This window comes from Alosa alosa, chromosome 14 (assembly GCF_017589495.1).
Source record: "Alosa alosa isolate M-15738 ecotype Scorff River chromosome 14, AALO_Geno_1.1, whole genome shotgun sequence".
Classification (NCBI taxonomy): domain Eukaryota; kingdom Metazoa; phylum Chordata; class Actinopteri; order Clupeiformes; family Clupeidae; genus Alosa; species Alosa alosa.
The window spans coordinates 10,815,261-10,843,260 of NC_063202.1; the positions used below are offsets into that span (position 1 = coordinate 10,815,261).

A 28,000-nucleotide genomic window follows, 5' to 3' on the forward strand; every position below is an offset into this window, starting at 1 on the left:
CCAGAGATCAAATTCTCTGAGGTCAAGTTCAAATCTGTTAACAGTGATTTACAATCTCTGAAATGTACGGTAAATTATTCCACGCTTTTTTCCCGATGCGTACTCTTCGGGGACAATTTTACAAAGCAAGATTACTAAGGAATAATCACAGTGAAGTCACTGTAGAATCATTTGACATGAACACAGATTAAGGGGATCAAACTGTGTGCATGTAAAATGTACTTTATTTAAATTGTTTCCCATTAATGCACACCAATTGTTATTCACATGTAAATAGCTACTATAACCTAGTGCCAGTCAACATAATACATCTGATTCATGTACTGTAGTGTGTCAAACTATTTGAATGATTTGACTTTCATTCTAGTCCATAGTTTTTTAGTTCAAATTATGTCCATTAATAATAAACAAATATATTTACTGAACAAGTGTAGACAATATGGGGATATAGGGATACATTAAGGCATTGTTAAAAATAGAATTATTCTCACTACTAATTGCAGTCACCAAATAGACCTTGTTATCTCATAATTATGCTGTGGTCATTAAATTATGTGACTCTGACGTCTCGCTGTTTACCGTCTCAACAGATAAAATCCACACCACCGGGCAGTGATTCACGAGCTGAATGGTTGAAAGACACTCCCACTGATGTAGCCCCTAACATCTCGCCGGGGGCTTCCTTTCTAATTCATTTAGGGAAAGGGTGTGGTGAGAGTCTGGATGTAGTAGCAGCCAGTTGAAGGACTCCTCAACAGACAGACACACGCACAGAGAGAGGCACCAGAATGCTCCCTGTGGCCTGCAGGGGTAGCTCCATGCAGGCCAAGGAGTGAGGAGGTATCGCAGGGGCCAGTGACACCACCATATATCTCAGGTGAAGTGGAAAGCCCCCTGCCCGCCTGCCTGCCTGGTTACTGCTGCCTGCGTGTTGTCAAAGTAGAACATGAATTTAGGGCAAGGGTTTTATTTTTGGAGTAGTTGCTCTCCCATGGGTAGGCAGGGTGAGGTCCTGTGTTGTCCCCTCTGACACTCCAGGCTGGGATTTGCAGGGAGCAGTCAGTTTCCCCCTAAAGCAACACTCACACAGGTAAACCGAATAGAAAAAATGCAAGAATCATCTATATATTCAAAGCTGTGTTTCAGTGAAAGATAATTGGCAATGGAATGTATTGAGCCCATGGGTTTCTGGGGCTTTTGCCCCCAGGGACTGGTTTGGGCCCTAATATCAAGTGCTTTATCCTTTAGGGAACTTTTTTTTGCATGTTGCATTGTATAGCATGCACTGCTTATGTTGGCTAAAGAATGCTATACGTAGTATCTTGCACTTGTACCTTGAAGAATGTTAAGAATTTTGTGAACGATATATGCTATCAAGCACTTTATTTCTACAGCAGTAATATGTAATTCATTATTGTCAATACAATGATATGAGTAATAGTAAGAACTTTGGGAGTCTTAGCACCCTACATTTAAAACCCTTAAACCAGTGTAATCTCTCTCCAACAGACGGATCAAGGGTCGTCGTCATCCATCATCAAGCCCTGGTAAGTCATATGAGAACGTGATCTTTTTCCATCCCTTATTTGATGGCCTCATACATAAATCAATGTACCAAAGAGATTAGTCAACTTATACTTTCAAATTCTGTACTTTGTACGATCAATTTCTTCGCAAAGGAATTGTGCAAGTTGTTGTTTGTTGTTTATGGCCACTATTATTATACTGCCCCCTCTCAAGCATGTATGGTAGTGGTGCCCCATATATCCAGTGCCTTAAATGGATGACCTCTACTCATGTGTCCGTCTGGGTCTTGTGTCTGGTTGTGTGTTAAACTCATTTTCAAATGTAATCCTTCCGTGGAGGCTTTGGAAGACACTGGCTGAACACCTCACATTTCAAATCATCAACACACTCATGATACAGTACAGTATATGTAATGGTTGATGTTTTATCATTTGTGGTCAGAAACATCTGCTGTTGTAGTTAATGCCAAATGCAGAATGAGTCCTGCAACCTGACATTATGCCAGCACTCTCTGGTGAGGCCTACAAAGTTGAGCTGCTCCTCAACTTTGAGTACTTACCAAGCCCACTAACTGATCAAACACAAGTATTTTGGAGTTCTTTAAGTGTTTCAAGTGAACCTTGAAATCTATACTGGTAAGATTAATACTATTGTTAGGTAATTTTACTAGTGCTAGTTACTTATGCTGCTCTCTAAGGATCAAGTTAAAATTAGGTCAGAAATGACAGGGTCCTTATTGCCCTGTCATGTTTTATGCCTAGTGCTTGGGTGAAAAAGGGGACTGACTGAAAGTATACATATTATACATATGCAATTGTTCATCCACACTTGTAACTTTCACAGGAAAGAAAAACAATAAGCAAATTGTATTAAACATCATCTATGTGCTATTTTCATCATTGATCCCAATCCACAACTTTTTTCCAGCATCTTCTAGCTTTATATGAAAACGAAAAAAGAAAAGGAAATGAATGTCTGTAATACAATGATCAACAAGTAGGGTCAATTATGTTTAGCAATGCCAGCCTGTGTAAACTTAATAATAGGACTACATATTTATTTAGCCAAGTAAAAACCCTCTATAAATACACAAGGTTAATTTCACTTGGCTTTCATGATGATGACTTATTTCTTAGCTCTAGCATACTTTCTCCACTCTGTTATTTAAAACCACTTCACTACAATGTTTTGTATATCTTGAAGGTGGTTTTGAATGTTTGACACATTAAAAATGCTTAGGCAGTCAAAGCAAGTCTTTATCATTGTGACAGAACCTCAGTCTATGTTCCTGAAAGCCACATGCAGTGCAAAATGAATAGAAAATAAACGCAGCTAGCAGTCGATTCACATTAATAAAACATTGCAGGCATTCAGACAGACAAGTACGTACTGAAGAACAATCCATGCTTATTCCCAGTTTATTGCTCCTGATTCTGTTTCTATACCTATTTCTGAAGAAACTGCGGGACTTAAAACAACAACAGTCTCTTCAGTGTTTTAATAACATATGGAATTACTGAAATTGGAACTGGGTCAATAACAAAAAAAAATGATAACACGGTAATCATAAATACAAAACAAATATATTGACAACAAAGCAAAACATATTTAAAGGATAGAATAGATTGGCATTATCATAGGGTACATAGGAAATACTGAAATGATAACGAATGACCATGGAAAATATTACATGTTGAAAAAGGGGGATCTAATGTCTAATATCCTAGGTGAATGTGAGAGAATTGTCACAATGTCTCTGAATGCTCTGAATCTGCTTCTCAGCTGGTCTTTCATAAGTCTTCACCTGAAAAATTGACAGAAGATTGAATTAGTTTAATTTACAAAGGAGGACTGAAGCATAGTTGCAGCATCAAAACCATTTGTATGTCATAATTTCTTTTAAAGTCTCTTAACTCTTAAGTAACATTTTCCTTTATATTCCTTTTTATTTTCCAGGGGGTTGAAATGGTGATGGCGGTCAGTTTTAGCAATGGACCCCTTCCTGACCTGGAGCCCTCCCAGTACCCTCCCCCACTGCTTCCCAAGCCAGGCAAGGATAATGCCCGCCTGCAGAAACTCATCAAGAAGTCAGCCAAGAAGAAGTCTTCCTCCTGTTCCCAAACACCCATCCCTTTCCGCTCGAATCTCTCTCCAGTTAATGAGATCAGTGACTTAGAATTTAGTGACACCTCAACACCACCAAGAACACCAGATGTCCCGCTCTATGGCAATTCCCTCAACCTGAACGGCTACTCAGCCAGACCCTTCTACCAGCAGTCACCCACACCCTTGTCATACCGACGTAACTCTCCTTTTCATGGATCTGAGGCTGCATCTACGCAGTCATTGTCAAATTTGACTCCTGTGCCTGAGTGTCACATCGCACCCCTGTATGCATGTTCCTCATTTCTGTTTGATGATGCCACCCCCATCACTGAGCTGTCAATCACAGAACCCACAGCCAAAGCACCTGAGCCAGCCGCTGGTCAAACAATCACACCAGGCCCGTATGGACCGAGACCGGCTGGGGTCTGTCCAGCACCACCAACCTTACAACAGCAATCCCAAGCACCTGTGCCAAGTTCTTTGACTGCAACAGTTCCAACCCAAGCCTACACAGCCCCCCCTCAACCTCAACCTCAACTCCAAGGCCCCATCTCAAGTGCCTTACCCCAGCCCTTCACAAAAGGCCCCTATGGCTCCACTGAGGCTACCCCTTTTCCAAAAGCAGCGCCCGGACAACAGAGTTCTGGTTCTTTACAAAGACATTTGTCAACTTCAACTCTAACACTTGGATCTAGTCTACCCCAAGTGCCACCACCTGTTTCTAGTACTTTCAATCAGACGTCCATACCAGGATCCTATGGGCACAAAATGTCAATCCCACTATCCAATCAACCACCAGGACAACAGCTAGCTCCAATGGCCCCCTCAGCCCCTCAACCAATACAAACATTTGGAAGTGCTCAACCTCCTAGTATCGCAAACCAACTCTCAGCAGGCCCTTATGGACCCACTGCGGCTGCTCAATTTCCTAGTTTCCCAAACCAACAATCGCAATGCCCATATCGACCCACTGTGACTACTCAAGCTTCTAGTTTCCCAAACCAATCAACACAAGGCCCGTATGGACCCACTGTGACTACTCAAGCTTCTAGTTTCCCAAACCAATCAACACAAGGCCCATATGGACCCACTGTGGCTACTCAAGCTTCTAGTTTCCCAAACCAATCAACACAAGGCCCATATGGACCCACTGTGGTTATGCCTCCACCAAGACCATCTCAAGAACAAATGCTCCCTGTACCGTTTCAAAGCTCTCCAGAACCTCTTGCTCCTCCACAACTTCCTGTCTTTGCCCAGACCCCAAGTCAACCTCATGTGCCAGTCCTGGCGTCAGTATCAGTCACAAACCATAAGCCAGAGCCTGAAATGTATTCACAGGGCTCTGCCCCTCACATGGTTTCTGGAGAGTTATCTGCCATGAAAAAACACTTGAAAGTATATACATCTAAAGCCACATTTTATGAGTTATCTAAGCCTCCATCTCTTCAAGACATAACTGGACTTAACACATCCTACAATGGAGCATCTCTTTCAACCATACACAGGGAGAAAACACCTACCTCTGAGGTGAAGAAGAGTGTGACTTCTTCCTATGATCCTACAGGAAGAAAAACCCCATCAGGGCGACCAAAGACTCCTGCTTTTCAGGTCTCTAGGGCTAAAACTCCAGTTTTAGAAATATCTAAAGCCAACCCACTGCTCTTTGCTGCACCTCCTACCTTTTCCTCCACAAGGGATGTCCACCATGCAGTTAAAAAAGAGGTTCAGGGACCCACATTGTCTATCATCACCAGAAGCGAAATATCTGCTATACCCCCTAATCCTCTAAAACCTTCTGTGCCACAGGAAATAAACAAAGCTCAAATTCAAAATGGCATTGACTTAAACGAGCCTCAAAAAGAAGTTACTCTAGCAGCTAAAGTTATCGCTGAGGCCCAGTCAATACCTAAGTTACCATCGGACGTTTCTTTATTGAGAACAAAACCGACAGAGGCCTCTCAGCTAAATGCTACAGTAAGTGTGGAGCCTGTACCTACTATGGCCCCACAGGAGTATCAGATTTCCAGGGCTCAGACATATGAGGCAGTTGCACCAGCGACACCCTCAAATGAATTTACCATACCAAGATCTGTGAGCCAGGGCCTTCCAGTCCCTGCACCTCCCCCTCAGAGCTATCAAAACCCCATCACACCCTATCAGACCCCGATCACCCCAGTACACTGGTCACCAAGACCTCCATCACGATTACTTGGAAATCAAAGACTGAATGCATCGACAAGTGAGCTCCACAAACCTAGGGTGAAATCAACCTATTACGGACTGACTCCTGTTGAATATGCTGCTTACGGGGGAATCAAGACTTATTATGGTCCCTCTGCAAATAAGACACAGTCAGGTGATGCACCCAAAAGTTGTCTAGATGATTTGTCATCTTCAAGAACAGTCAATTCAGCAACACATGATATAAATTCCTCAAATGCTATGAATAAACCTGAGGAAAACTCACAGCAACTTGAAGGAACTACAAAACTGCAAAGTGAGGCACAGAGTGGAACTAAGCTGAGCACCTCCATGATCCATCTGTCTACATCTCAGAACTCTTCAGAAGTGACTACATCATCTGACAACACTGTGAATCAGTTACAAACACCAGTATCTGATGAGAAAATCCCTGATACATCTGTATTAGCTAGACAGGCTCAGGAAACACCAACAGAAGGTGTGTCAAGACTAAATGCACCGGTATCATCCCAACAAAAAGATATGGTGCAAAGTTCAGGCAGACAGGCAGTTCTGGCGAGCTCAAAGGAGCCCATTGAACAAATAACTGAATCAGTTATGGCAAATGGGTGTACTGTGAGAGAAGATTTGAAGTCATCTTCAGTGAAAGACAAAAGAACACTGACAACTTCGGTCCTAACCCATGGACAAAGTATGCCTATTTACCCTTTGCTCAAAACAAACATTAACAATGAAAGTTCACATGCTGCAGAAATGCCAGTGAAACAAATGGCACAACAAATGCCTCAATCAACTTTGTGCATTCAAGAATCCACATCTAAACAGCAAGTTATAGTCAGCAAACTGTCATCAAATTCAACTTCACAACCTCTTCTAAATAATTCTACTTTGTCAAAAGTCCAGTCAGATATATCCACAGAGACCAAGAAATTGACAAAGACCACTGATACAAACTCTCATAGCATTTTTGCTACCTCAAATGCAGCTACTACAAAGTCAAGTGTAGAGACCACAGTCTCTAAAACTATTACAGGCACATCTACAATAGAAACAAATACTAAAACCACTTCAAAAACGATCAATTCAGAACCATCCAAAACACTCCCTGGAGTCATGCCTTCTGCCATCAATTTGGCAACAGATTTAAATTCTTTGGTTATCCCTACTAGTGATAGTCAGTTATCAAAAAAGCTTGCTGACAGCATTAACTCCCCAGACGTATCAAAATATGTTAATCCATTCAGTAGTACCAGTGCAGTTCCCTTACATCCACCTACAAAACCAGATAACAAAGAGACTGGACTTCCTAGCATGGTCAAAACAGGAACTGAAACTCCAGCTTCAGACACTAAAGCTGACACTTTAACAAAATCAGTTATCTACTCCAGAGCACTAACAAATCCTTTTAATGACCTCACCACAGCTGTCAAACAATCAGCTAACTCTACAACAAACATAGGAACAACTCCAACAATGGCCAGGAGAACTTTATCAACCCCAACCATGGAAAGGAGGCCCACTTCAACTCCAACTGTGGACAACAGAACCACTTCAAATCCAACCATAGACAGGAGAACCACTTCAACTCCAATCATGGACAGGAGAGTCTCATCAACTCCAACCATGGACAGGAACATCTTATCAACTCCAACCATGGATAGAAAAAACACTTCAAATCCAACTATGGACAGGAGAACCACTTCAACTCCAATTGTGGACAGGAGAACATCTTCAACTCCAACTATGGAAAGGAGAACCTCTTCAACTCCAACCATGGACAGAAGAATCTTATCAACTCCAACCATGGACAGAAGAACTTTATTAACTCCTATCATGGACAGGAGAACCTCATCAACTCCAACTATGGACAGAAGAACCCCTTTAACTTCAATCATGGACAGGAAAACATCCACAACTCCAACCATGGTCAGGAGAAATGTAACTACTCCAACTTTGTCAACAACTCCAACTATGGACAGAAAATCTTACACAACACTGTCTACAGAAAATAAGCTTTATGCAAAATCAACCATGGATATCAGGCAGTCCATCAAATCTGACAGTGAGATTAGGTCCTCTGACATGCTTTTTGCAGACAATGGATTATCTGCAAAGTCCACCATGGACATTAGGGCCTCTGTGATGACTGCTGACACTAAACAAATGATGAACACAAGACAATATCTTTCACCTAGATTAGAGAACAAATCCATACTTGCGACTGGCTCTTCCACAAATTCTTCTGGAGATGGTAATGTCAGCCATTCATTAGAAAACAAACCAAATCAGAGTACAGATGAAAATGCTACTTCCACCAGTATGTCTGATGTTAAAGTCACAGACATAGTTGAAAAAAACTTCGATCTATCAACCAAGTTTTCTTTGAAGCTTACAAAAGACAACAAGCCCTTCGTACAAACAAGTACAGGCCTTATGCCACCCCACAAGATCAAAAATGATACAACAATCACTTCATCTGACTCAAAGTCTACAATGGACTCAAAGGTACCAACTGAAGTGAGTTCTGATTCTAAACACCCAACCTCAATAACCATAGAACAGGCGCAAGTATCTGTCATAACACCACAATCACATGCCCCCATTAAAACAATGCAAACAGAGGCTCCAAATTCAAGGAAGACATCTCTTGCAGCCATAGATAGGCAAACACCTACAATCACAACAGCCCAATCCCAACCGCCACTCCCAAAAAATCAAACCAAATCTCCAGTGACAATACAGCCACAAGTTTTAACCACAGTCACCACCACAAAACCACCAGGCTCAACAGTGGAAACACAAGCTACAGTCACAACAAATACACAACCTCAATCCCTTCCTCAAGCACAATCTGAAGTTACCGCCACAGCACCACAACCACAAAACCTATTCACAACAACGCAAACAGAAGCCTCATCCACAGAGAAAACACGACCTCCAGTTTCAATATCTCAGACACAACCTATAGTGGAAGTGGCACAAACAGTGCCACCAGCTGATTGTGGTGATACCACCGAGGACAAGGTCTCAACTGCAACAACAAACCATAAACAGTCTGCCTCCTCAACTACACCTTCAGCAACACAGAAGAAGGTGGATGAGGTATCAAATGCTGCCCCAAAGGCAGACACTAAGGCCAAAGCATCACTGAAACCCAAAGGACTAAAGGCCAAGCTGAGCGGCTGGGGTAGACTAAAGAAGCACATGGTGGTTGAACCTGAGGAGCCCAAGTTTCCTGAACAGGATCCAGAGATCAAGGAGGCAGAGGATGACAGAAAGAAGGCGGGTGAGGGCAAAGATGGAAATACTGCTGGTGCCAAAGATAAACCCACAGGACAGGAGATTGCTAAGAAGGAGGCACCCCCCAGGGCTATGAAGATGTGGGATGCAGTTCTCTTTCAAATGTTCTCCACCAAAGACAAAATCTTGAAGCATGTGAATGCCAATAAAAGTGGGGAAGAGGATAAAAACCCCTCAAAAGAAAGCCAGGTTGACATCCCTTCGTTTATGTATCATTTGCCTGTCCTTCTTTATAGTCCACGTTTTGATGCTAGGAAGCTAAGGGAGGCTGCTGAAAAACCACTGAACAAAATTGCTACGATGTTTGAGAGAGGTCTAATACAACGCAAAACTCAAGAAGAGGAACCCAAGGACTTTAACAGAACAGCGAGAGGATTCGGTATATCAAAGTCCAAAACAACTGATGTCTGAGAGCAATGGATTTTTCAGATGTTTATTTTTAAACCTTCTAAATGTATCCAACTCAGATCAGTTTACCAAGAAGAGAAAAGACAAGCTATCATTTCAAGAAGGATTTGCTAGCAGGCGTTTACAAACTTTTAGCTTTAGCTACACTGTACACATAGTACATGCTTGAGAATGTCCAGTTTTTTTTTACTAATTGCTTTTAACCTGAGCATGGGTGTGGCAGAGTATCTACCGTACTGGGCCCGGCACTGCGGGTGTTTCTGTGTGAAAATAGAGCTTGTACATTCCTGGATTGACAGTGTGGAAGGACAGTATAAGACGGACAAGCACAGCTGTGTGAGGCAGTGACTTCATAAGCACAGGGGGAGGGAGGCTGGAGGCCAGGCCTGGGGTGCTATATTTAAAGTATGTATATTGAGTATAACAGTAAAATCTGTTGGTTTTTCATGAAACAGTTTCCGGAGGTGCACAATAAATTAATAAATGATTGCAAATTGGACAAACTTTAAAATGTACAGTAGTTGATCATGTTGTCTCGGGAAATATGTTTTGACGAGGGACTTAGTGGAAATGTTTTAGATTTGGAATGGAGTTGGGTCATAGAATGTGACAGAGGGTTTATTGGATAACTAGCCAATGTAGTTTGACATGAGCAAGTAAAGTGGATCAGGGTCCTCTAAGTATCCTGTGCATAGATGGCATGTTGTTATTAGAAGATGAGAGAAAAACCTTGGATGCTCTGAGGGTACGGAATGGCTTAAGTGTATTTAGGGGATGCCTTAATGCAGGTGCCTTCTGTGGGAATCCTTTCTATGGCTTTGAAGACACTGTCTTACAATGTTGTCCATGTCATTAATAGCAGTACAGTATATTTTTATTCGAGGGGAGGGTAATTTTGGATGTTCTACGTTTTATCTATGGTTGTTTTTACTTGCATGTTCAATATTTTAAGAATAGTAAAGAATAAAGTGCAAAAGTTTTGTATTTCAATGAGTATATTTGCTTTTTGATGGATTGATTAAAGTAATTTCACATACTTGTTTCAACCATTCTAAACGTCTTAATTTTGTGTTTTGCCATGTTTGTACAGTACATGTTTGTACAGTACAGTACAGTTTCATATATACTACTTTAAATTTACACTAATTAAAATCTAGAGACCCAGACTACGCATGCAAGGCTTGTTTCAATAGTCTCTACAAATACTTATTTACCACCATAAAGTATGGCTCCATCACAGGTATGGTTTTGTAGTTGTGTACAGATTTGGCTTGTGTGTGTTGTTAGCAGAAAATGTTTCTGAAAAGTCCTGTCGGTTTAGATTTTTAAATATTCATAACCTTTCTACTTTGGCTAATGTATTCAGTGTACACGGTAAATGCTTACAGTCTGTCCCACACCAATTGTTCCACAAACATTTGTTCATAATTTATAACCATACATTAAAGTTAAAGTTAACCCTAATTTAAGTGGGTCTTTGAATGGCAGGCGTGACCTGCACTAGGTACTGTAGAATCCTGGTCAGGCATGTGAATAATCACAAAGACAGGACAGTACTACTTGTGTCAAGGCACACATAATCCTAGTTCCTGCTTCCTGACAGTCTTGCCCAGTGTGCTTAAATACTCCGCTCTCCACACCTGGCTACCCTCCCCTCACAAAGTCACAGGGGATTAGCAAACCTCTCTAATGCCCATCCACATGTATAGGGAACCAGACAAGACACTGGCATGCCCTTTTAATGGAAGAGATGTGCGTGGGGCTGTGACAGACCTCTCCTATTAAAGGTGATGATAAGTAGCCCATGGTGTGAGGATCAAAGTCAGCACAACATGACAACTGTCTGATTTATTCAAATTAGTTTCACATACAAAGTGGCTCGTCAAATGACAAAGTATGACAATGGCAAAAGATATTATCTTGGTCATGAAACAGTAGATGCTTTTGTTGACACCTCAAATGGGAATTGTTACAAAAATCCTGTTTTATTAATTTAAATTGATATAATATGTTCAAGAAAAGCATGTATTGTAAAGATATGTAATGTCATATGAGTTAATTTACTGTAAGATAGGTGTATCAAAAAATGTATTTAAAAACAAAACATGAGAAGGAACGTACCTGATTTCTCAAATGTGTATTCATCATCAACTGCAATCTTTTCATATTTTCCATGCCGGGTCTTGACAAATTTATACTTCTTGCCACAAGGAGTGCCCTGTAATGAAGTAAACAATTACACTTATGGTGAAAATGCTGTATATCTAAATTGACTTTGCTGAATCATTATCTAGTCAAGATAATCATAACATTAATAATTAATTCAGATGTTTTATTACTCAAATCTACACGTTATGCCAATTAATGCATCTAATATCCATTAAGAGAATCTCACAATAAGCATATTTCTGTCTTATTTTTGAAAAAAGTCAAGTGACTGAGATTACATAAAATTCTGATTTAAAGAGCAATTCAATACTTTTGCTCCGGGTCCAGAGTTTCCAGGTGAGTCTCCTAGATTTTCCCAGAGGTTCTTCTTGTTTAATACATCACCAGGCTTCACTTCCTGTTATAGAGGAAGGAGCATCAATGTATTAAACCAAAACCTGACCTCTAAATGTGAACACCTTCTGAAGACATTTGAATAGAGCAGCCTAGTTAAGTGATTGATTGATGACATGACAACCCGTCTCATCCAAATAATGTTCATTGAAAATTTGAACAGTAGGGGGCAGAATTTCACAGATAACAGCCACCGAGCAAACTGGATTATCTGTTGAGAGACTCCCTCAGCTGTGAACGTTCAACCAGAGCTGGTGTGCTCATTCAGTTTAATAGCAGCACTGTCTGACTTGGACTTTGTGTTCGGCCTTGTTCAGATCAATAAAAGCTATGGCAAAAGAGATGGCAGATGGAGAAAGTTTAAGATGGAGAAATACATGTAGTGGAAAAAGAAAGTTTCAGTTACCTTTGAGAAGGAAATGGTAAGTAGAACACCAGACAGGGGAGTTGAAATAAGAAGACTGAGGGAGTAGAAGAAGAGAATAGGGGAGAGATAGATGCAGAAGAGCTAGCAAGTTTGAACAATTCAGAATGACCCAAGAGCTGTTTTTGCAACATGTTTAACAAAACATGTATTATACATCCGTTATACCTGAGTTTTCAATGCCTGCTAAAGACACAAATTTAATTTACATGTTATCAAAGCGGAAATGTGCATTAATGTCAGATTACATGCAGTGAGTGTCTTGCTATAGACCAATGAAGTTCATTTACAGTTACCAAGTCTTAGTATTTATACCTAGCAACTACTTTCGAAGGAGAGGTCATCTTTAGCTAGTATTTATTAATGTTGGGTAATGTTTCAAGATCAAGGGTTTAGCATGCCTGCCAAGAGACATATAACTGCTGTCCAAGCTATTTTAGATTGTGTGTTTACCTTAGTGACATAAATGCTGTCATCTTCACATAAACTACTCACTCTTATGGTTACGGAGCCATACACATGAATGAAAAACTGTGGCAGATCTCAGTCACAGCAACTGCACTTTTTTTTGCTGTTAAGTATAACTCTCATAGATCATCTCACCGCTGCCTTCGAGGGCGAGGTCTTCACACTCCCGTCTGAGCTGCCCTGTGCCCATTTGGTGATAAGGTCAGCCACACCCACCTTCAACTCCTCTGCATCCTAAGGCACAGACATTGAACACGGTGTTATTATAATTATATTACATTAGTAGATTTTAATGTAAATGGCTGTGCTGTAAATGTTCTTTTAATGTATTCAACATATATATTATTCCATGACCATTTCTGTCCTCTCCACTAAATGTACAGGGCAGATAACAGAACATCTCTCTGTAACAGAACAAATCAGATATCTTATGTACATATGTCCATGGATTAGTAAACTACTGTACTTTGGATGGAGTGGTCTTTGAGGCATTCTGGTTCCAGGCATCTCCTGCTTCAAACAGGCTCTTCTTTGAGGCCACGGGCTCAGGGGGGCTGGGGATCTCCATCAAAGCTTGCTTGGCTGCTTTGGCTTCCTTTGAGGAAATCTGTAAGCACAAGTGGGGGTGTTATAAATTTTGGGGCCTGACAGGCTTTGTTTGAGATGAAACATGTTTTGTATTCATGCCATTTTGCTGACTCTTGCGGTTGTTTGAAAACAGCACACACATTTCTTTGCGTTTGCCAAAGACGGCCAAGGGCATTGGAGATAGAATTACTTATTTTGGGCCATATGCTACACAGGCATGTCTAAGTGATTTCTTTTACAATTTTTCACAATTGGTACTGGCACATGTTCAGTCAGAGACGGTTCATCTGGGTGTGGATCCCAAGAGCCATACGGCTAGACATTAGCTTAAAAAATTGTATGACTAACAATATTACTTTTGGTCTGTCATTCTTGCAGGTGTATCTGACTTTGTTCCAAATGAGGATGCTGCTGGCACATGGTGAAAAACATGAGCAGGTGGTTACACTGGGCTGTGTTCAGTGTGTAAGACCTGGTTTTGCTCCAGGTAATGATGTTGGGACATGGTGAGGAACTTGTGAATGACTACTGGTTCTGAGTCAGTGTGGTGACATTTCTTCACATCACAGTGCTACAGAGGATAGTGACTCAATCAGTCCCGCACATCTGCTTTCCCATAACTGAGGGGGGTGGTAGGCAAACGGGGTATTTGTGTACCACCCCCACCCTGCAGTTAAATCTGCCAGCCCAGGTATGACGTGTTGTAACTCTGAGACGAGACAACACCTCAAAGGCTCAAAGGGCCTCCTAGTTCATTCTCACTGACAAGGGGAAACGCAAGATGATTTGTTAGATAGAGACGCAGATTACGTCAGTTCATGTATGAGAGCATGGCTTGGATTGAACATGTCAGAGCATGAACACTTCACAGTGTCTGGGAAACAGGTCCTGTGCAAGGTGAAAATTACGCGTTGAGAAATGCACTTTTTTTTTTGAAGTTTGACTCATGCTGGTGTTTAGTATCTGACCCTCATGAACCGCCATAAGCAAACGGAGAACAGCTTACCTCAATGGCCTGATTGTACTGTTCCAGTCTGTCGTCAATCTTGGCAATTGGTACAGGAGGTTGAGCGCTCTTCAGGCTGTTGCTGTTTTTAAGAGGGGGGGGAGGAAAATATTATTTGAAAATAACAGCTAAAGTATATTACATGTCATCCATTCATGACTTGGAGATGATAACTGTATTTAGTACTGTTTGCCAAACTAATGTCCAAGGACTGGATTTAACCTCCCAATGGTTTCACAATGGTGCTTTGTTTCATATCGAGGACTTTGAGCAATCATACAAACTAACGAGTCTGCCTTCTAACTCATTAAGTATGTGTATCATGCTTGCAGACAGAGGAGTACATCCATATTATATAGCTGATATCTGTGCCAGGCAAAAAATAGTGTACTATAATTACAGAGCACAAGAAAGGAGGTGAAATGATAGGTTTGTATTTCTTTTCCTTTCCGGTATTCATTTTTATGTGCTCTTTGAATCTTCTCCAGCCGTCTTGGATGAGATCATGCTGCAGTGATTAGAAAAAGATTTGGGAATCTTAACCGAGGCTGTCCTAAGGAGAGACAGAGATGAATGAACAGTGAGGGAAGGTGTTTGGATAAGACCCGATGATGTCATGCTCTCTTTACTGGAGAGGGGTTAAGTGGCGCCGGCAGCGGCAGGACCTGAGGCAGGATGTCTTCCGTCATGTTTACATCAGCGAAGTGAGATGCTTCCTCTCACCCGTTGCCGCTGGCATCTCAGCAAACAATGAAAGGATGCTCTGCACACCGATGGCAAAGTGGAGCCCCCCTCAGCCAGCTAAGTTGGCCCAATTGGATGTCAAACGTGTGACATACAGACAAGGATTCTCCTTTCCTTCATCTAAAACCTTGATCTTAACATATCTTAACTCTGTGACTGTGACTGTCTGATTCACTTTCAAGACATCTGCCAGGCAGCATCCTACTGCACATATCTCTGTGTGGCAGCAAGCTGTTTAGCACTGATAGTGAACAGGCTCAGACAGTGTGGAGCCTGACAATGGTTGTGAGTGCATATCTTACCAACCACCAAATGCAAACACCAGGGCAACATCTGGAGTGGATTAGTTGTGCCATAAATCATGTTGAACAAAAGTAACGCAATAAAAGGAAAAGTCGCACCCAATTGCCGGGCTCCTGTCAACTTTACTGTCACACAACACTATCCATTTAGCCAAATGTGGATACGGTCAAAGACACAACTAGCGCTTTTATCACCGGCAGAAAAAAAAGGTTTATGACCACATCCCTAGTTTCCACACCCGTGTCACCTAGTGTGTATACTTCCTATTCAAGAGGACAATTGGGTTATGTAAGTGAACTCACCTTTTCTTAAGCGAGCATTTCAAAGACTCTGTTCTCTCTGTAATCTGAGGAGAGAGAAATGGATTGGATTCACTGTCAGATCACCACTTGGCATGTGCATAGTAACTGAGGGAAACTGGCAGGATGCCTTCATGCTGATCACACAGTTCAGGTGCTGTCATCTGTCAGATAGCTGTCATCATCAAGCTAACATAGTGCTTATCCCAGTCATTTCACCCTTCTCTGAGAGTACTCCTACAGTAAATAGTCTTTAAAGTGCTTAACATACTTTCAAGTGCTTCACACTGTTGTTGACCATATGCTTTTTTGAAAGACAACTTTTATTATTATGAAATAAACGACTATTCAAAAAAGTTACTGCAGAGACTGAAGGGACACAAAAGCACAACACATCCAGAGCAGCACACAAAGAGCTGGCAGATGCCTGTCACACCCACATTCAAACAACAGTTTTGGTTCTTTCCCACTGCACCTTGGGACCATGACACCTGAACCAGTGGTTAGTGAGTGAGAAACTCACCGAGCATGTGCTTTCTGCAGTCACCCTCTCTTCATTCTCATTCTGAAATTACACAGGCAGAAGCACATTGGCAGCAAGAATGATTCAAGCATAAAAAAGGCAGACACCACACTTGCTGCAGACAGACACACATACTTTGCACAGGGACACACTGCACAATAGGATTTTTTTTTTTTTACAATTTTAGAAATGTTGTGGAGGAAAAAAACTGAACCCATGTCACAGAGAACGTTTAGCCAGTCTTGATTAGTCAGCGTGAGAGATAGATAGCATCTCTTTTTTGTCCGACTAATAGCTTTGTCAGACTGGTAGGTCTCTGAAAGGTTGCACACATGCAGTGTTAGATAGGACTACACCTATGTCCGGAGAGTGTAGATGTTTAGATATCATCTATAGTCAAGGCAAGAGCACAGCAAACACATGCAGTGAACAGTTGATCCAATTCTGTTATGTCCTAATGTTGCAAAGGAAACAGAGGATATGTCAACATGCAATGAAAGGGGAAGCGGCAACAAGTCAGGAGGACAAAACGGGTACGACAGATGAGCATGTGCAACACTGCTTCACACCAAATACTCAGGTCTGAAATCAATTACTTATTGTGATTATACACAATTACTTATTGTGATTATACACAATTACTTATTGTGATTATACAGCATTTCACAGATCAAACACCTAACCACCTCACCACCACATTTACATCATCACATCAAACTTACTGGATAGAACTGAATGAGAAGCTTCTGAATGTGATGCATGAAAAACAGAACATAAATGCCACCAGTAGTAATGAGATATTGGGAAGCTTTTTAATAAGCATTCAGCATGTAGGCTACAGTATGAATAGACATCAGGCTACATGATAAGTGCTATCAGTCATGCCTGTAGCCTAGCCTACCTTAAAAGATGGGCTCCTCGGACTGAGGGGACTGAAGGGCTCCTCCTCGGCGCTGGAGGTGCTCAGGCGTTTCATCCTCCTCTCCGTGGCCTCCATCCTCCTCCGCTCGATCTCCTCTCGCATCCTCTGCCTCTCCTCCTGATGGACCAAATAAAGCATTCACATAAGAACTCATACGTTGTGTGATGAGATGCATTGAAGATGCAACTAAGCAGAAGCTAACTAACTAACTAACTAACTAACTAGCGTGCTAATGTTAGCCACATTAGTGTAGGCCTTCTGGGTAGGCCTACTCAGATTAGTGTAGGCCTAGCTAGTTTGTAGGCTACGACAGTTGTGTTTATCTTTTTTAAATGGATTTGACTGTTTTAGGATGTTATAGAAACTAGTTCCCTAAAAAACCTGCATTATGTAAGAGCTTATGTGTGAACTTGATATGCCTGATATGTCTGTGTGTTGTGCAAGGGCGGGCTGCGTTCATTTGACCTCCTCTCTGGCTTTGCGCAGCTGCTCTTCTTCTTCCCGCCGTCTTTCCTCCTCCTCGCGGGCGCGCCGGCGCTCCTCTCTCCTCATGTTGAGATCCTCGAGCTCCTGCTGGGCATCCATGCCCTTCTGCCTCAGCTCGTCTAATTCCTGCTGCTCCTTCTGCTGGTGGCTTAGTCGGATGCTCTGCAGTTTGGCCTCCCGCTCCTGGGCAGCCTCAAATGCCTCATCATCCTCTGCAAGACTCTCAGCCCTGTGGTGACAGCAAATTGAGTGAGAATAGTGAGCTGGTCATATAAAAACAACGAATATTACGTATTTAATAGGGTTTAAATATGAGTGTATTCACTGCGGATTTGCATGAGCTAGTTTTGTTCTATAGGTTGCACACCACATTACACAGTCATAGCAGAGACTTTCATAGTTCTAAAAGTCTTAAAATCATAAATCAGAAAGCAACAACACTTGGGCTAAAATTTCCATCTGGCTAGATTTCCAAAATGATATAATTGTGGCCAAGTGGTTTACCTGACTCTGTGGTAGCTGGAGGAGGAGGATGATCGTCTTCTATCTGTCATGACTGACTGTGTATAATTATGTGTTCCTGTTCAGTTTACACTAAGCTGAACAGGAACTGGAAGGATGTCAAATTTGAGGAAGTCAAGAAAGTTACTCCAATTTGTGTGATTTCTCAATATGTGTTCAACTCATGTGTAACTTTCTGTGGAATGTTAGAATATTTGCATCTGTTTGTCTGAGCATGTAAAGCCTATACCTTCACTAGGAATTATGTTGAAAACAGGTAGGCTACATGTGGTCACCTATTTTGACTGCTAATATCTACTGTTCCTGACTGTAAAAGAAACTATTAGCTCAGTCCGGTGCTTTAGAATAATGTTCAACAGTGATGAAAGGCAACATGACTGAGCTAAAACCAGTGGAGATGACTTGACACAGGCTGAAATTACATGAAATTATGAAGCCCATTTTAGCCTATAATGGTCTCTTACCCTGGTATGATCTTGGATGTGGTCATGTGTGATGTCACATCCCCTCCGTCTGTCACTCCATTGCCGTTCATGTACCTCACATCGTGCTGCAGGACCAGCTTGGACGTGTATGAAATTATCAGCGGCTTTTTGTCTGCCTGCAAGAAGGAAATATGTGCTTATTTGAGAGTCGGTGGAACTTCAGTTCTGTAGGTCTTATTTGATACTTGATTGTTGCATTGTACCTTGGCCTTTGCTCCTGTTTTCCTGATGTCCTCCTCTCCCTCCCAGTCTCTGTGACCCGTGTCCTCCTGCTCCTTGTGTCTTCTCCAGCTCCAGCCCTCCTCCTCCTGTGGCCCTCCTCCTGCTCCGTTCTGCAGTGGTCTGTGTGTGGTGGACTTCAGGATGGAAACGCTCGTGCTGGTGTGTCTGGTGGTGCTGTTCTGTCTGGGTGGCGCCGGTACCGTTCTGTCCTCCTCCGTCGAACTAGCGTGCTCCTCCATGCGCTTCTGTCGACGCTTCTCCAGCCTCTGGGTCCAGTCGCTGAAGCCCTCGTCCTCCTCCATGGCTGACTGGTGAGAGGGCTTGAAGTCACTCTCAGAGCTACAGAGAAAATTAGACAAAATGGTCGGAATTCAATGCATAATTAACCTGTGTGTCCGAGGGTCTGGTTTTAAATACAAACTATTACCCAATTGGTTTACTTACAGCATTCTGTAACATTCCACCTCTATAGACCCTTTCAACAAGGTAAACAATGGTTGAACATTCTATTTGGGCCCCAATCTACTTCCTCTGCATTAAGATAACATATGGAATGTTAAAAAGGAAGTCTTGTGGGGCCAACTATGATGCTGATAATGGAACTCTCTTGAAAGGGTCCATACATTTCAGTATTGCCTAACTTATAATCCTCAGCCCCGTTTACATATGTGTAAGTATATATGCCATGTGTTTCCTATTATCTACAATAGGAAAGCATACACCAAACCTACGTAGCTTTTCTCAGTCCACCAAAAAACATACAATTTGTTTAAAATCGCACAGGGTATCGCTATTGTGGATCACCAAAGCAACTTCAAGCAGGCACAAAGCACTGACGGATGAGCTGCAGACAGCATGGTGTTTAAACAGAGGGCCATAGACAAAGCCCTGCATGTGTGAAGGTCAGCCAGCAGCCATACTGTGATCAGACGTCTGTCCCACTGTGCCCAACAAAGCGACACCTGTGCCAGTCGGCACGGAGCACCACTGGGGCACTGTTTATTTAACCAGAGGGCTGTGCCACGCAGTCAAGAGCCGGGGCCAGCAACAGGTGTGCGCCAGGCACTGGGATACCATGGAAACAAGCTGAGCGAACATGGAAATACACACAAACCGAGAGGGGAAAATGTGTTTCCTGTTTGATGCCCGTTTTATCCGAAAAAAGGGCTGCCGTTCGTTCAGCCAGCAGTTTGCAGAGGCTGTCCCCTGAGGACTCACACTGAAAACCCTTTGTGCTCTTCATTGTCAACTGTACTGTATCTTTGCTCCCATATAAAAAGTACTCTCCCCTCCCTCCCCCATATAAAACTCCAAATACTTTTGGAAGTGTAACAAAGGAAGAGCGTTCTGCAGCTGCAGTGGAGCCACAGATTTAGGCCAAACATCTTGCTTTCTTGCCACTCGGCCGCCAATGGATCATTAGCTTGTTATTACCTCAACAACAGAACGTTTTATTTTGGGCTTACAGCAAACACTTAGCAATAAGTCATTTGGGGGGGAAATCTGCCAACAAATGTTTCTCCGTCTCAGAGTTGTGCGTGTGACGCCACAACAAAACAAAATGTGAATTAAATCATATGATCATTATATTACAGATGAAGCAAAGTGCTTCTATTCTGAGCATACGTAGTGTTGTCTTTGGAGTGCTGATGAAAGCATGTTACATGCTTCATTAAGAATATTCCACTGAAGAAGCTAACTATGCACTCTCTCCATCTGGGAGATGTAGTCAGCACTGCTCACTGACACAGGCTGACTGAACACTCCATACAACTTGGCTGTATTTTCCTTTGCGTCTGGCTAGAGAGAGAGAGCCCAGGTCAGTGTGGACACTCATCACTTGATGATTAAAAAGGGAAATTAAAGAATGAGCACAAAAACTGTTGAAATGAGCATTAAGTCATTTGGATCCTTTACAGAGTGCCACCTAGAGAGCACATACTCTGCCATGTCCACAGAGATGCTTGGAGTGTTTGCTTTTTGACTTAGGAACAGAGGCAGCACAATGACTCAGTGTGGTTTCCCTTCTTGGTTTACCTAGAAAACAATCTTATCTTAGTGTGGGTCATCATTTAAATAATGACATTTTCAAACTTTACTTTATTAACAGTGACGTGATCGGTGGGCAGCTAGTGAAATGGTGCCAGCCGCATTCATAGCGTTTGCTCATCAGGACATTGTGTTAAACAAGAAGAGCTCAAAAAAGATGTGTGGTAAGTTGAGGGATTATGCAATTCAACCACAAATGTCAGGTTACCTCATTGTGGTATGGTGTTTCCTCTATCTCCATATCAATCTCTGACTTCACCAAATCATTTGGGATGAAGGTTGATGGGAAGATAGGAAGTAATCCTTGTTTCTTTGTAAGTTCATAATTATTGCATAGGGGCATTTCAGAGAAATGAAAACTAACAGGGTTAACAACAGCCTATACTTGTTGAGTTATCCTGCACCAAAAGCTCAACCACAAGCCATCAGTAACAAGATCAGTGAAGCATACAGCATCAGCCTTGGTCCAGTAAAACCCTTGATACCTACACGTCGTCCTCCAGTGTATATCCACCGCTGTGCTGGGTCTCCCCAGACCCTGCTGAGCCATTCTGGGCCCCAAACCTCTGCCTGGCCCTTCGTCTCCGCTCGCGTTCAATCTCCTCTGCATCCTCAACACTCCTCTGGGCCGTTATCCTACAAAAGGGAAGGACAAACTTAGTTCATTATATCTGTCTCTGCTTGTTTTGTGATGGGTTAAAAACCTTTGGGATATCTTACAAGTAGTGACACATGCGGAAATCATGAGATGCTTAGTTATGGAGATGAGATGCTTAGTGCAACCATGTGTATATCCCGTACAAACTTTACCTTGCAAAGTACCATGCAAGAGCTAAGTAGATGTTCACTGTAAATCATATGTGTCAGCACTGGGAATTGCAGGGGCTACAGCATAGTGTACCGTAGCTTCTGTGGTGTCATTGCATACAGTATGTGTCAAGCAGTCATGCATGTGGGGGGACAAGAAATACTGGTGATGTCAAAGTGCATCTACATGGCTGTCTTAAGACCTGGACATCAAGAGACTCCAGTGACATTCAAGGAGCTCTATATTTAGGGACTGGTGAGCATACTTGCGTCTGGGCCATGCTGAAGTATCATTTATGTGTCTCGGGGTACAGGAGTCCAACAACTTAATGTTCTGCTGACACAGGAGCTGTAAATCAACAATTTATCTTTCAGCAGCAGAAGAGGGGCCAAAACGAGGAGTTTTCATGGACCTAAGTCACGGTCGGTGAAGTGTGAAAGACGTCACCTCATCTTACCCAAACTGCACTCCTTGGGCATTTGTTGTGTTTCCACGATCAGTGCACCAGTGCACTAGTGCTGTCGTTTAGCTAAACTAGTGGGAGCCAGTCCAGTGGGCTTGATGAAATCATTTGTTTGAGCAACCATTACAGATAACAATTCCTCCGAAACCCGATACCCTGTGCGAAACAAACCCTCCGGGTCAAATGGAGAAATCAGCTCAAAGGCTAAAGGAATGGGGTGAGAGAGGGAGAGGTCTGAAGCGGATCTGAGGTGTGAGAGTCCTCAGTGGGCTTACAGCTCTCAGCGGGCTCAGTGTATCAGATTACAGCTGCTATTTATCAGACATCTGCTATGGTGTTTGTGGATCGTATTTCTGCTCCGTGCTGCCGGCTTGCTTTAGTGTTTCTGCCATGTTTTTATTGGGGTGACGCTGTCGACCATAAACACCCACCGACACAATATCCCGATCACTGTCACCCTGATTGTTTTTTGCCCTACATACAGTGCGCTTCAATATAGCCCCTTTAGTCCAAAGTCACCAGCCGCGCTTTGCATTTTGATTACTGCTCATCTCTTTTTCCTGTGCTCTTGCCACTGAATTAGCTCATTGCCTTGGCTGCGCCAGTGCGCGTAAAAAAGGAGGAAAGAGGGTTCGGTCACCACGGCAAGCGAGGCAGCGGTTCACCATTTAGTAGGCCAATGGAAGGCGGTCACGTTTTAGGGGAGGAAGAGAAGTCCCTTTGGCCAGGAAAGCGGCTGTGTCCTGCCTTGCTCTCTGACAAAGATATCACATTTACAGGAAACTTCCCCGTGACTTCCTGTGAATCGACAGAGATGACCCATATATCATGGAAAGTACCCATACTTTCTCTGTTTTGGTCAAATGACTTTTTGTGCCACATGTTTTACCTGAGGTACACATAACGTAACTGCAAGATGGCAGTGGATGTACTTTTGATTGACTCAAATGCACTATAACAATAAACGGCCCTTGTTTCTGTTTAAACATCTGTGTAAATGAGAGTCTGTCCCAGCCAAACACCCTCTTATCCCATGTAATTGTTTGGCAAAGAGCAGAGAACTTTCCTCTAGAGCCCCATGAAAGTCCAAGCAATTGACCAAAACTTTAGCTTGGGAGCTGTTGGGAGTTCAGCTTTTTGAAACAACACCTCAAGCAACTCTGCATCTTTTGAGTGTTATTTACAAAGGGTCACATTTGCGCATCTTTTGAGTGTTATTTAAGTCTGTACAAAGGGTCACATTTGTTTGCTTTAAGAGGTCTTATAGATCTTGGTGATGAATATTAACCTCACTGTTTTCAGCAGTGAACAGTCAGTCTTTCAGTTTTTAAAGGAAATACAACTATACTACCGCATAACTCTAGCTGAGGTGGGGCGTTTAATTGCTAGAGATTCCACTGGAAAATCTGGGGGGAGATGGAGGCTGACCGATGTCCAGGAACTCCTGGACAGGAAAATAGGTCACCGCTCCGAACCTCCGGTTCAAGCAGGAGCACAACGGCAGCCGTCAGAGGCTAGTCCACCACACAGCCTCTGATCAACAATCAGGTGCTTATTAAAACCTGTTAATCTCTTTATGCATGCATCTGTGACTTGCATTCATTTCAGGGTTGTGTGTGAACTAATTAGCATGTCACCAAACCTGGAGTTCAATATGAGCCCATAATCTCTTGCACCGCCAAGCTGACAGCATTCAACAGCTAATGACTGGACAGGATACAGGTTTTCTCTGTTTTCCTGTTGTTGACGTTGTGTTCTGAGACTAGAGCTAGGGCTTAGAGCTGAAACAGCCAGGGCTAATTGTCCTCATTAAACCGAATCAACAGACACAATGTCCTTCATAAAATCAGATCTCTTGTGTGTTTACTTTCAGCTATGGGCTAAATCGTGGTCGTTCTCGCACACCACAGAGACCCAACCATTCCAGTGATCAGAGGTACTTAAGCCGAGTGAATCAAATTTAGATATTAAGGGGAGAGGAAATTGAACCCATCTGTGCTGCCCTTTTCCAATTAGCCAGTATTAGTTCCCTTAACAGTTGATCATTTAGCTCAAAACAACATTAAATAGCTCTTCTGTGATGTGCTGTTTTGAGAATGCTGTTCTGAAGTGCCCCTGTGCATTCACAACACTTTTTCATATCACTGACAAGGGATGTCAGAGGTTATCCTCAGGAGGAAATAACAGAGTGCCTTATTTTCTCAGATGCCTGCTTTGCATGGCAGTGATGATATCCACCACCATCACCCTATCCTACCCCTCTCCACGTATCCCTGGCTGGTCTGATGATACGAACGTGCAGTATGTCTCTCTGTGGTGAGGGCTTGGCTTGATCTGATCGCCCTCATATTTTCCACTCCTGCGAGGAGGCAGCTGAGGCCTGTGACACAGATACAGAGGGGTGGGGGGTGTGTGGGGGGGGTGAGGAAGAGAAGGAGGAGGAGGGGGACTCGACTAGATGAAGTCATTGCCATTAGGGAGGTTTCAGCAATAAAGGAAACCATTGAGACACACTAAATATCATTTTCATGATGTCATAAAGCGACACACCAACAGGCTTGCAAAGAAACCACAGCTCATGTGGCCGCTTGGAGTCTGTGGGGCAAAACCATTGACTCCTAGGAATAATGGGGCCGATTCTGCTCGCAAACTTTACACACGAGTCCTCAGTGACCTCGGTAATAACTCTGACCGAGCAGAATGTAGATATTTTCGCGAGCGTGTTTGCCAGTGAGACGCTGGTATTCACAATGCCTCTCAGTGCAGTTAAATAGAGAAAAATTCACCACATTAGCTTCTCATTAGGGCGACGTAGCATAGGAGTGCAAACAGCCCTCGCTTCCTGAGCCTCTGCCCTTTAACCTGCCCCAGGCCCTGATGCACAAGATAAAGAGCAGATAAAGGGCTTTCTCCGAGTTTGTCAGCTTGTTTGTGTACTGGTTTACTGCATTCTCCCCTCATCTTATCACGCTGCTTTAGGTGGGGGTTTAGATGGGGCTTCTGTACAAGACAGACCAGGGATAAGTAGCTTAGCCTGGAGTAACTCAATGTGCTTGGCCACAACCAGGGCTAAATACTGGGGCAGAATAGGCTAACGTTAAACACTCTCCATTCTCCCACGTGAACCAAAAGCACGCCAGCACTCACATTCCACTTCTTTTACATCACCCCCGCAATTTAATTTTTAAAGCTCAACGGGAGGGCGCACGGGGCAGTCTTTCCGAAGTGTTGATTTGAACCAGGGCCTCCTTGTAATGATTAGCACACAACGTGTCTAATAGATCATAAAGTGCAAAGCCTCTCTGGGGCTGACACCTTGCGCTGGCACCTCTGGCAAGCAGTAGAGACAGAGGAATGAGACGAAACTGACTGGGAAAGCCTGGTAGGCTACAGCATGGCGCAGTATGCCTATATCTATCAGCAGAAGGGTTGCATTTGGAGTAGAACATATTATTCCGACATATCAGACGGCTAAGCAGCTCAGCAGGTCTGCACAGCTGTGCATCATAGGGTCCTGAAGTTTGGTGGCCGTGGTCTGTGACGGTCAGAACTGGCTTTACAGTGCTGGACCACAGAGGGTTCATAAGGGATAGCAAGAAGGACCCTGTCTTTACAGAAATATATGGGGCGGGCAGCATGAAGAAGACCACACACAGGCACACACACAAAACATTAACACACACACACACAGTCCAATGGGAACATCAATAGGATCACATGCTGAGAAAGCTTTTGGTGGGAGGTGTTTATGAATGATGTCATTTATGTTTCCTAACTGAAGCAGAGCAATGCCAACAACAGAGAGTTTTTGAGGTCTGACATTTTAAAATGTTTATCCACAAAATAAAAGACAAGCGTCTCCTCCAAGAGTGGCTTATAAATATATTGTGGTTTAATTAATGAGACCACTACATTTTTTCAAGTGCTGGCTCAGTTACAGAACTATTGTCTTGTTCAACTATTTGTTTTTGTTCAATGTTAATGTTGTTAAAGTTTATAATGTAATCCAGATTCTCCTAACAAAAGCTGCAACAAAGACAAATGGTGATATCTGCTCTGTCCAAATTGTTATTTTAAAAGACAGAAACACAGCGGTGATCCTTTGAACCCTATAGGCACTTCAAAGCTCATGGTTTACATTGCGTCTCAGTGGCCTTTGACCTCAGTAGTACTGCAGGATGGAGGCAGCTCAGAGGGCACTGCAAACTGATCACTCCACCCTACAGAGGGGAGCTACCTTGAGTCAACCCCAAAGACACCCTGAGAGGCTGAGCAATCTCAAGGCTCTCAATCATGAGGGGCAGGGATACAAAGCCTACACAAAGACACACATATTCTCTCCCACATATATAGGAGGAGACCTTATCTTAACTCACAGAGAAACCACAAAAAAGTGCTCATGGAGGAAGGGGTGGATGGCAAGATAGATACAGCCAACAACACAACACAATGCAGCCTCTCCCGTTCTGGAAATCATGACAGAAAATGGACCGTCAATAGCAACTGTCCGACATGATGAAAGCTGGTGATAATCTGCCTTGGAAAAATAACAGTAATCTCCCCAGATCTAAATCAAACACCTACAGATTAGTCCTAGAACAATGGGGCCGACGCAAGGGGCTGCCCCCCTGACCCACATAACTCCACAGCCTCAGCAGTCTCCGAGACACTCCCTGAATCTCCATCCAATAACAACAAGCTTTAAAGGCAAAAGAGACACAGTGGAGGAATAGTGTACAACTGTTGACATCAGAGGTGGTTGGTGTTTCTGGTTATATTGAAGTGGCAGAGTATTCTGTGGAAATTCTCATCTTTATTGACGGCATGTGGCCATTTCTTTTAAATGCCAAACATGCATCCCACTAGGGAGTTACCTGTGGTCTCATGTTGCCAACATTCTGAACAAAGGACAGCATCTGGCTGTTCAATTTGAAGTCATGACATACTACACTCAGCTGAAAATGCAAACACACCTGAGACCTGATCATTTACTATGGGTGTGTGTTATAACCCCAAATTACTGAGGTGACATAACTTTGGTTATATTTTTCACTAACCTCTGGAGATTCTGTAATCCTTGTTTGCTGGAATTTCTTCTCAGGATTGAGCTGGACATGGCTTCAGTCTGTCTGCCGGTCGACTGCTCAGCTGTGAGGAGATGGGCTGGAAACAAAACGTTCACCCCGGTGAGCACACTCTTGAGCACACTGTGAAATGTAAAGCCCCTATCAGCCACTGAGGAGGTGTGGAGTCTCCAGGAAGGATGTTTCTTTGTGATTCCTCCCTCTCTCTCTCTCTCTCTCTCTCTCCCTTCACACAAAAACACAGGGTTTCCTCTCCTCCTGTTTGCTGTGGTTTGGGAATGGCAGGGTTCTCTCCCAGAGCTCTCTCTTTACAGCCAGAGAGGCTTTAGTCATCATGCATTTCCTCCTCCCCTCAGCCTCCCTCCTCCCTGTTTCTCCTCTCTCTCCTTCCTCCCCCCCTCACCCCTTTTTTCTAAGACCTGCATGTGGTTCTTATTGAGAGTTATGAAAGCCTGGCCCTATTGCCACCCCCTCTGCCAACACACACACACACACACAC

General features: G+C 43.0%; 2 protein-coding genes across 5 annotated transcripts; one reads left to right on the forward strand and one right to left on the reverse strand.

The window, feature by feature from the left end:
• Positions 1–544: 544 nt before the first annotated feature.
• Positions 545–10,589, forward strand: LOC125306732 (mucin-17-like). The gene is made up of 3 exons (XM_048262196.1): positions 545–1,090; positions 1,510–1,547; positions 3,484–10,589. Exon 3 carries the CDS (start codon positions 3,493–3,495, stop codon positions 9,544–9,546), a length of 6,054 nt encoding a protein of 2,017 aa, XP_048118153.1. The 5' UTR covers positions 545–1,090; positions 1,510–1,547; positions 3,484–3,492; the 3' UTR covers positions 9,547–10,589.
• Positions 1,369–27,793, reverse strand: LOC125306751 (caldesmon, smooth muscle-like). 4 transcript variants are annotated; one of them, XM_048262258.1, is made up of 16 exons: positions 27,475–27,552; positions 22,220–22,302; positions 21,636–21,782; positions 19,079–19,436; positions 18,855–18,991; positions 17,848–18,097; positions 17,362–17,499; positions 17,183–17,206; positions 16,461–16,502; positions 15,941–15,984; positions 14,592–14,673; positions 13,464–13,604; positions 13,133–13,231; positions 12,023–12,109; positions 11,665–11,761; positions 1,369–3,331 (listed from the first exon to the last, which is right to left on the reverse strand). In XM_048262258.1, the coding sequence occupies exons 4-16, from the start codon at positions 19,397–19,399 to the stop codon at positions 3,318–3,320; spliced, it is 1,476 nt and encodes a 491-aa protein (XP_048118215.1). In that variant the 5' UTR covers positions 19,400–19,436; positions 21,636–21,782; positions 22,220–22,302; positions 27,475–27,552; the 3' UTR covers positions 1,369–3,317. The 4 variants fall into 4 exon arrangements, with proteins under 4 accessions (XP_048118215.1, XP_048118211.1, XP_048118214.1 ...); XM_048262254.1 differs by lacking the exon at positions 22,220–22,302 and having other exon boundaries at positions 27,475–27,792; XM_048262257.1 differs by lacking the exons at positions 12,023–12,109; positions 22,220–22,302 and having other exon boundaries at positions 27,475–27,793.
• Between the last annotated feature and the right edge of the window lie 207 nt (positions 27,794–28,000).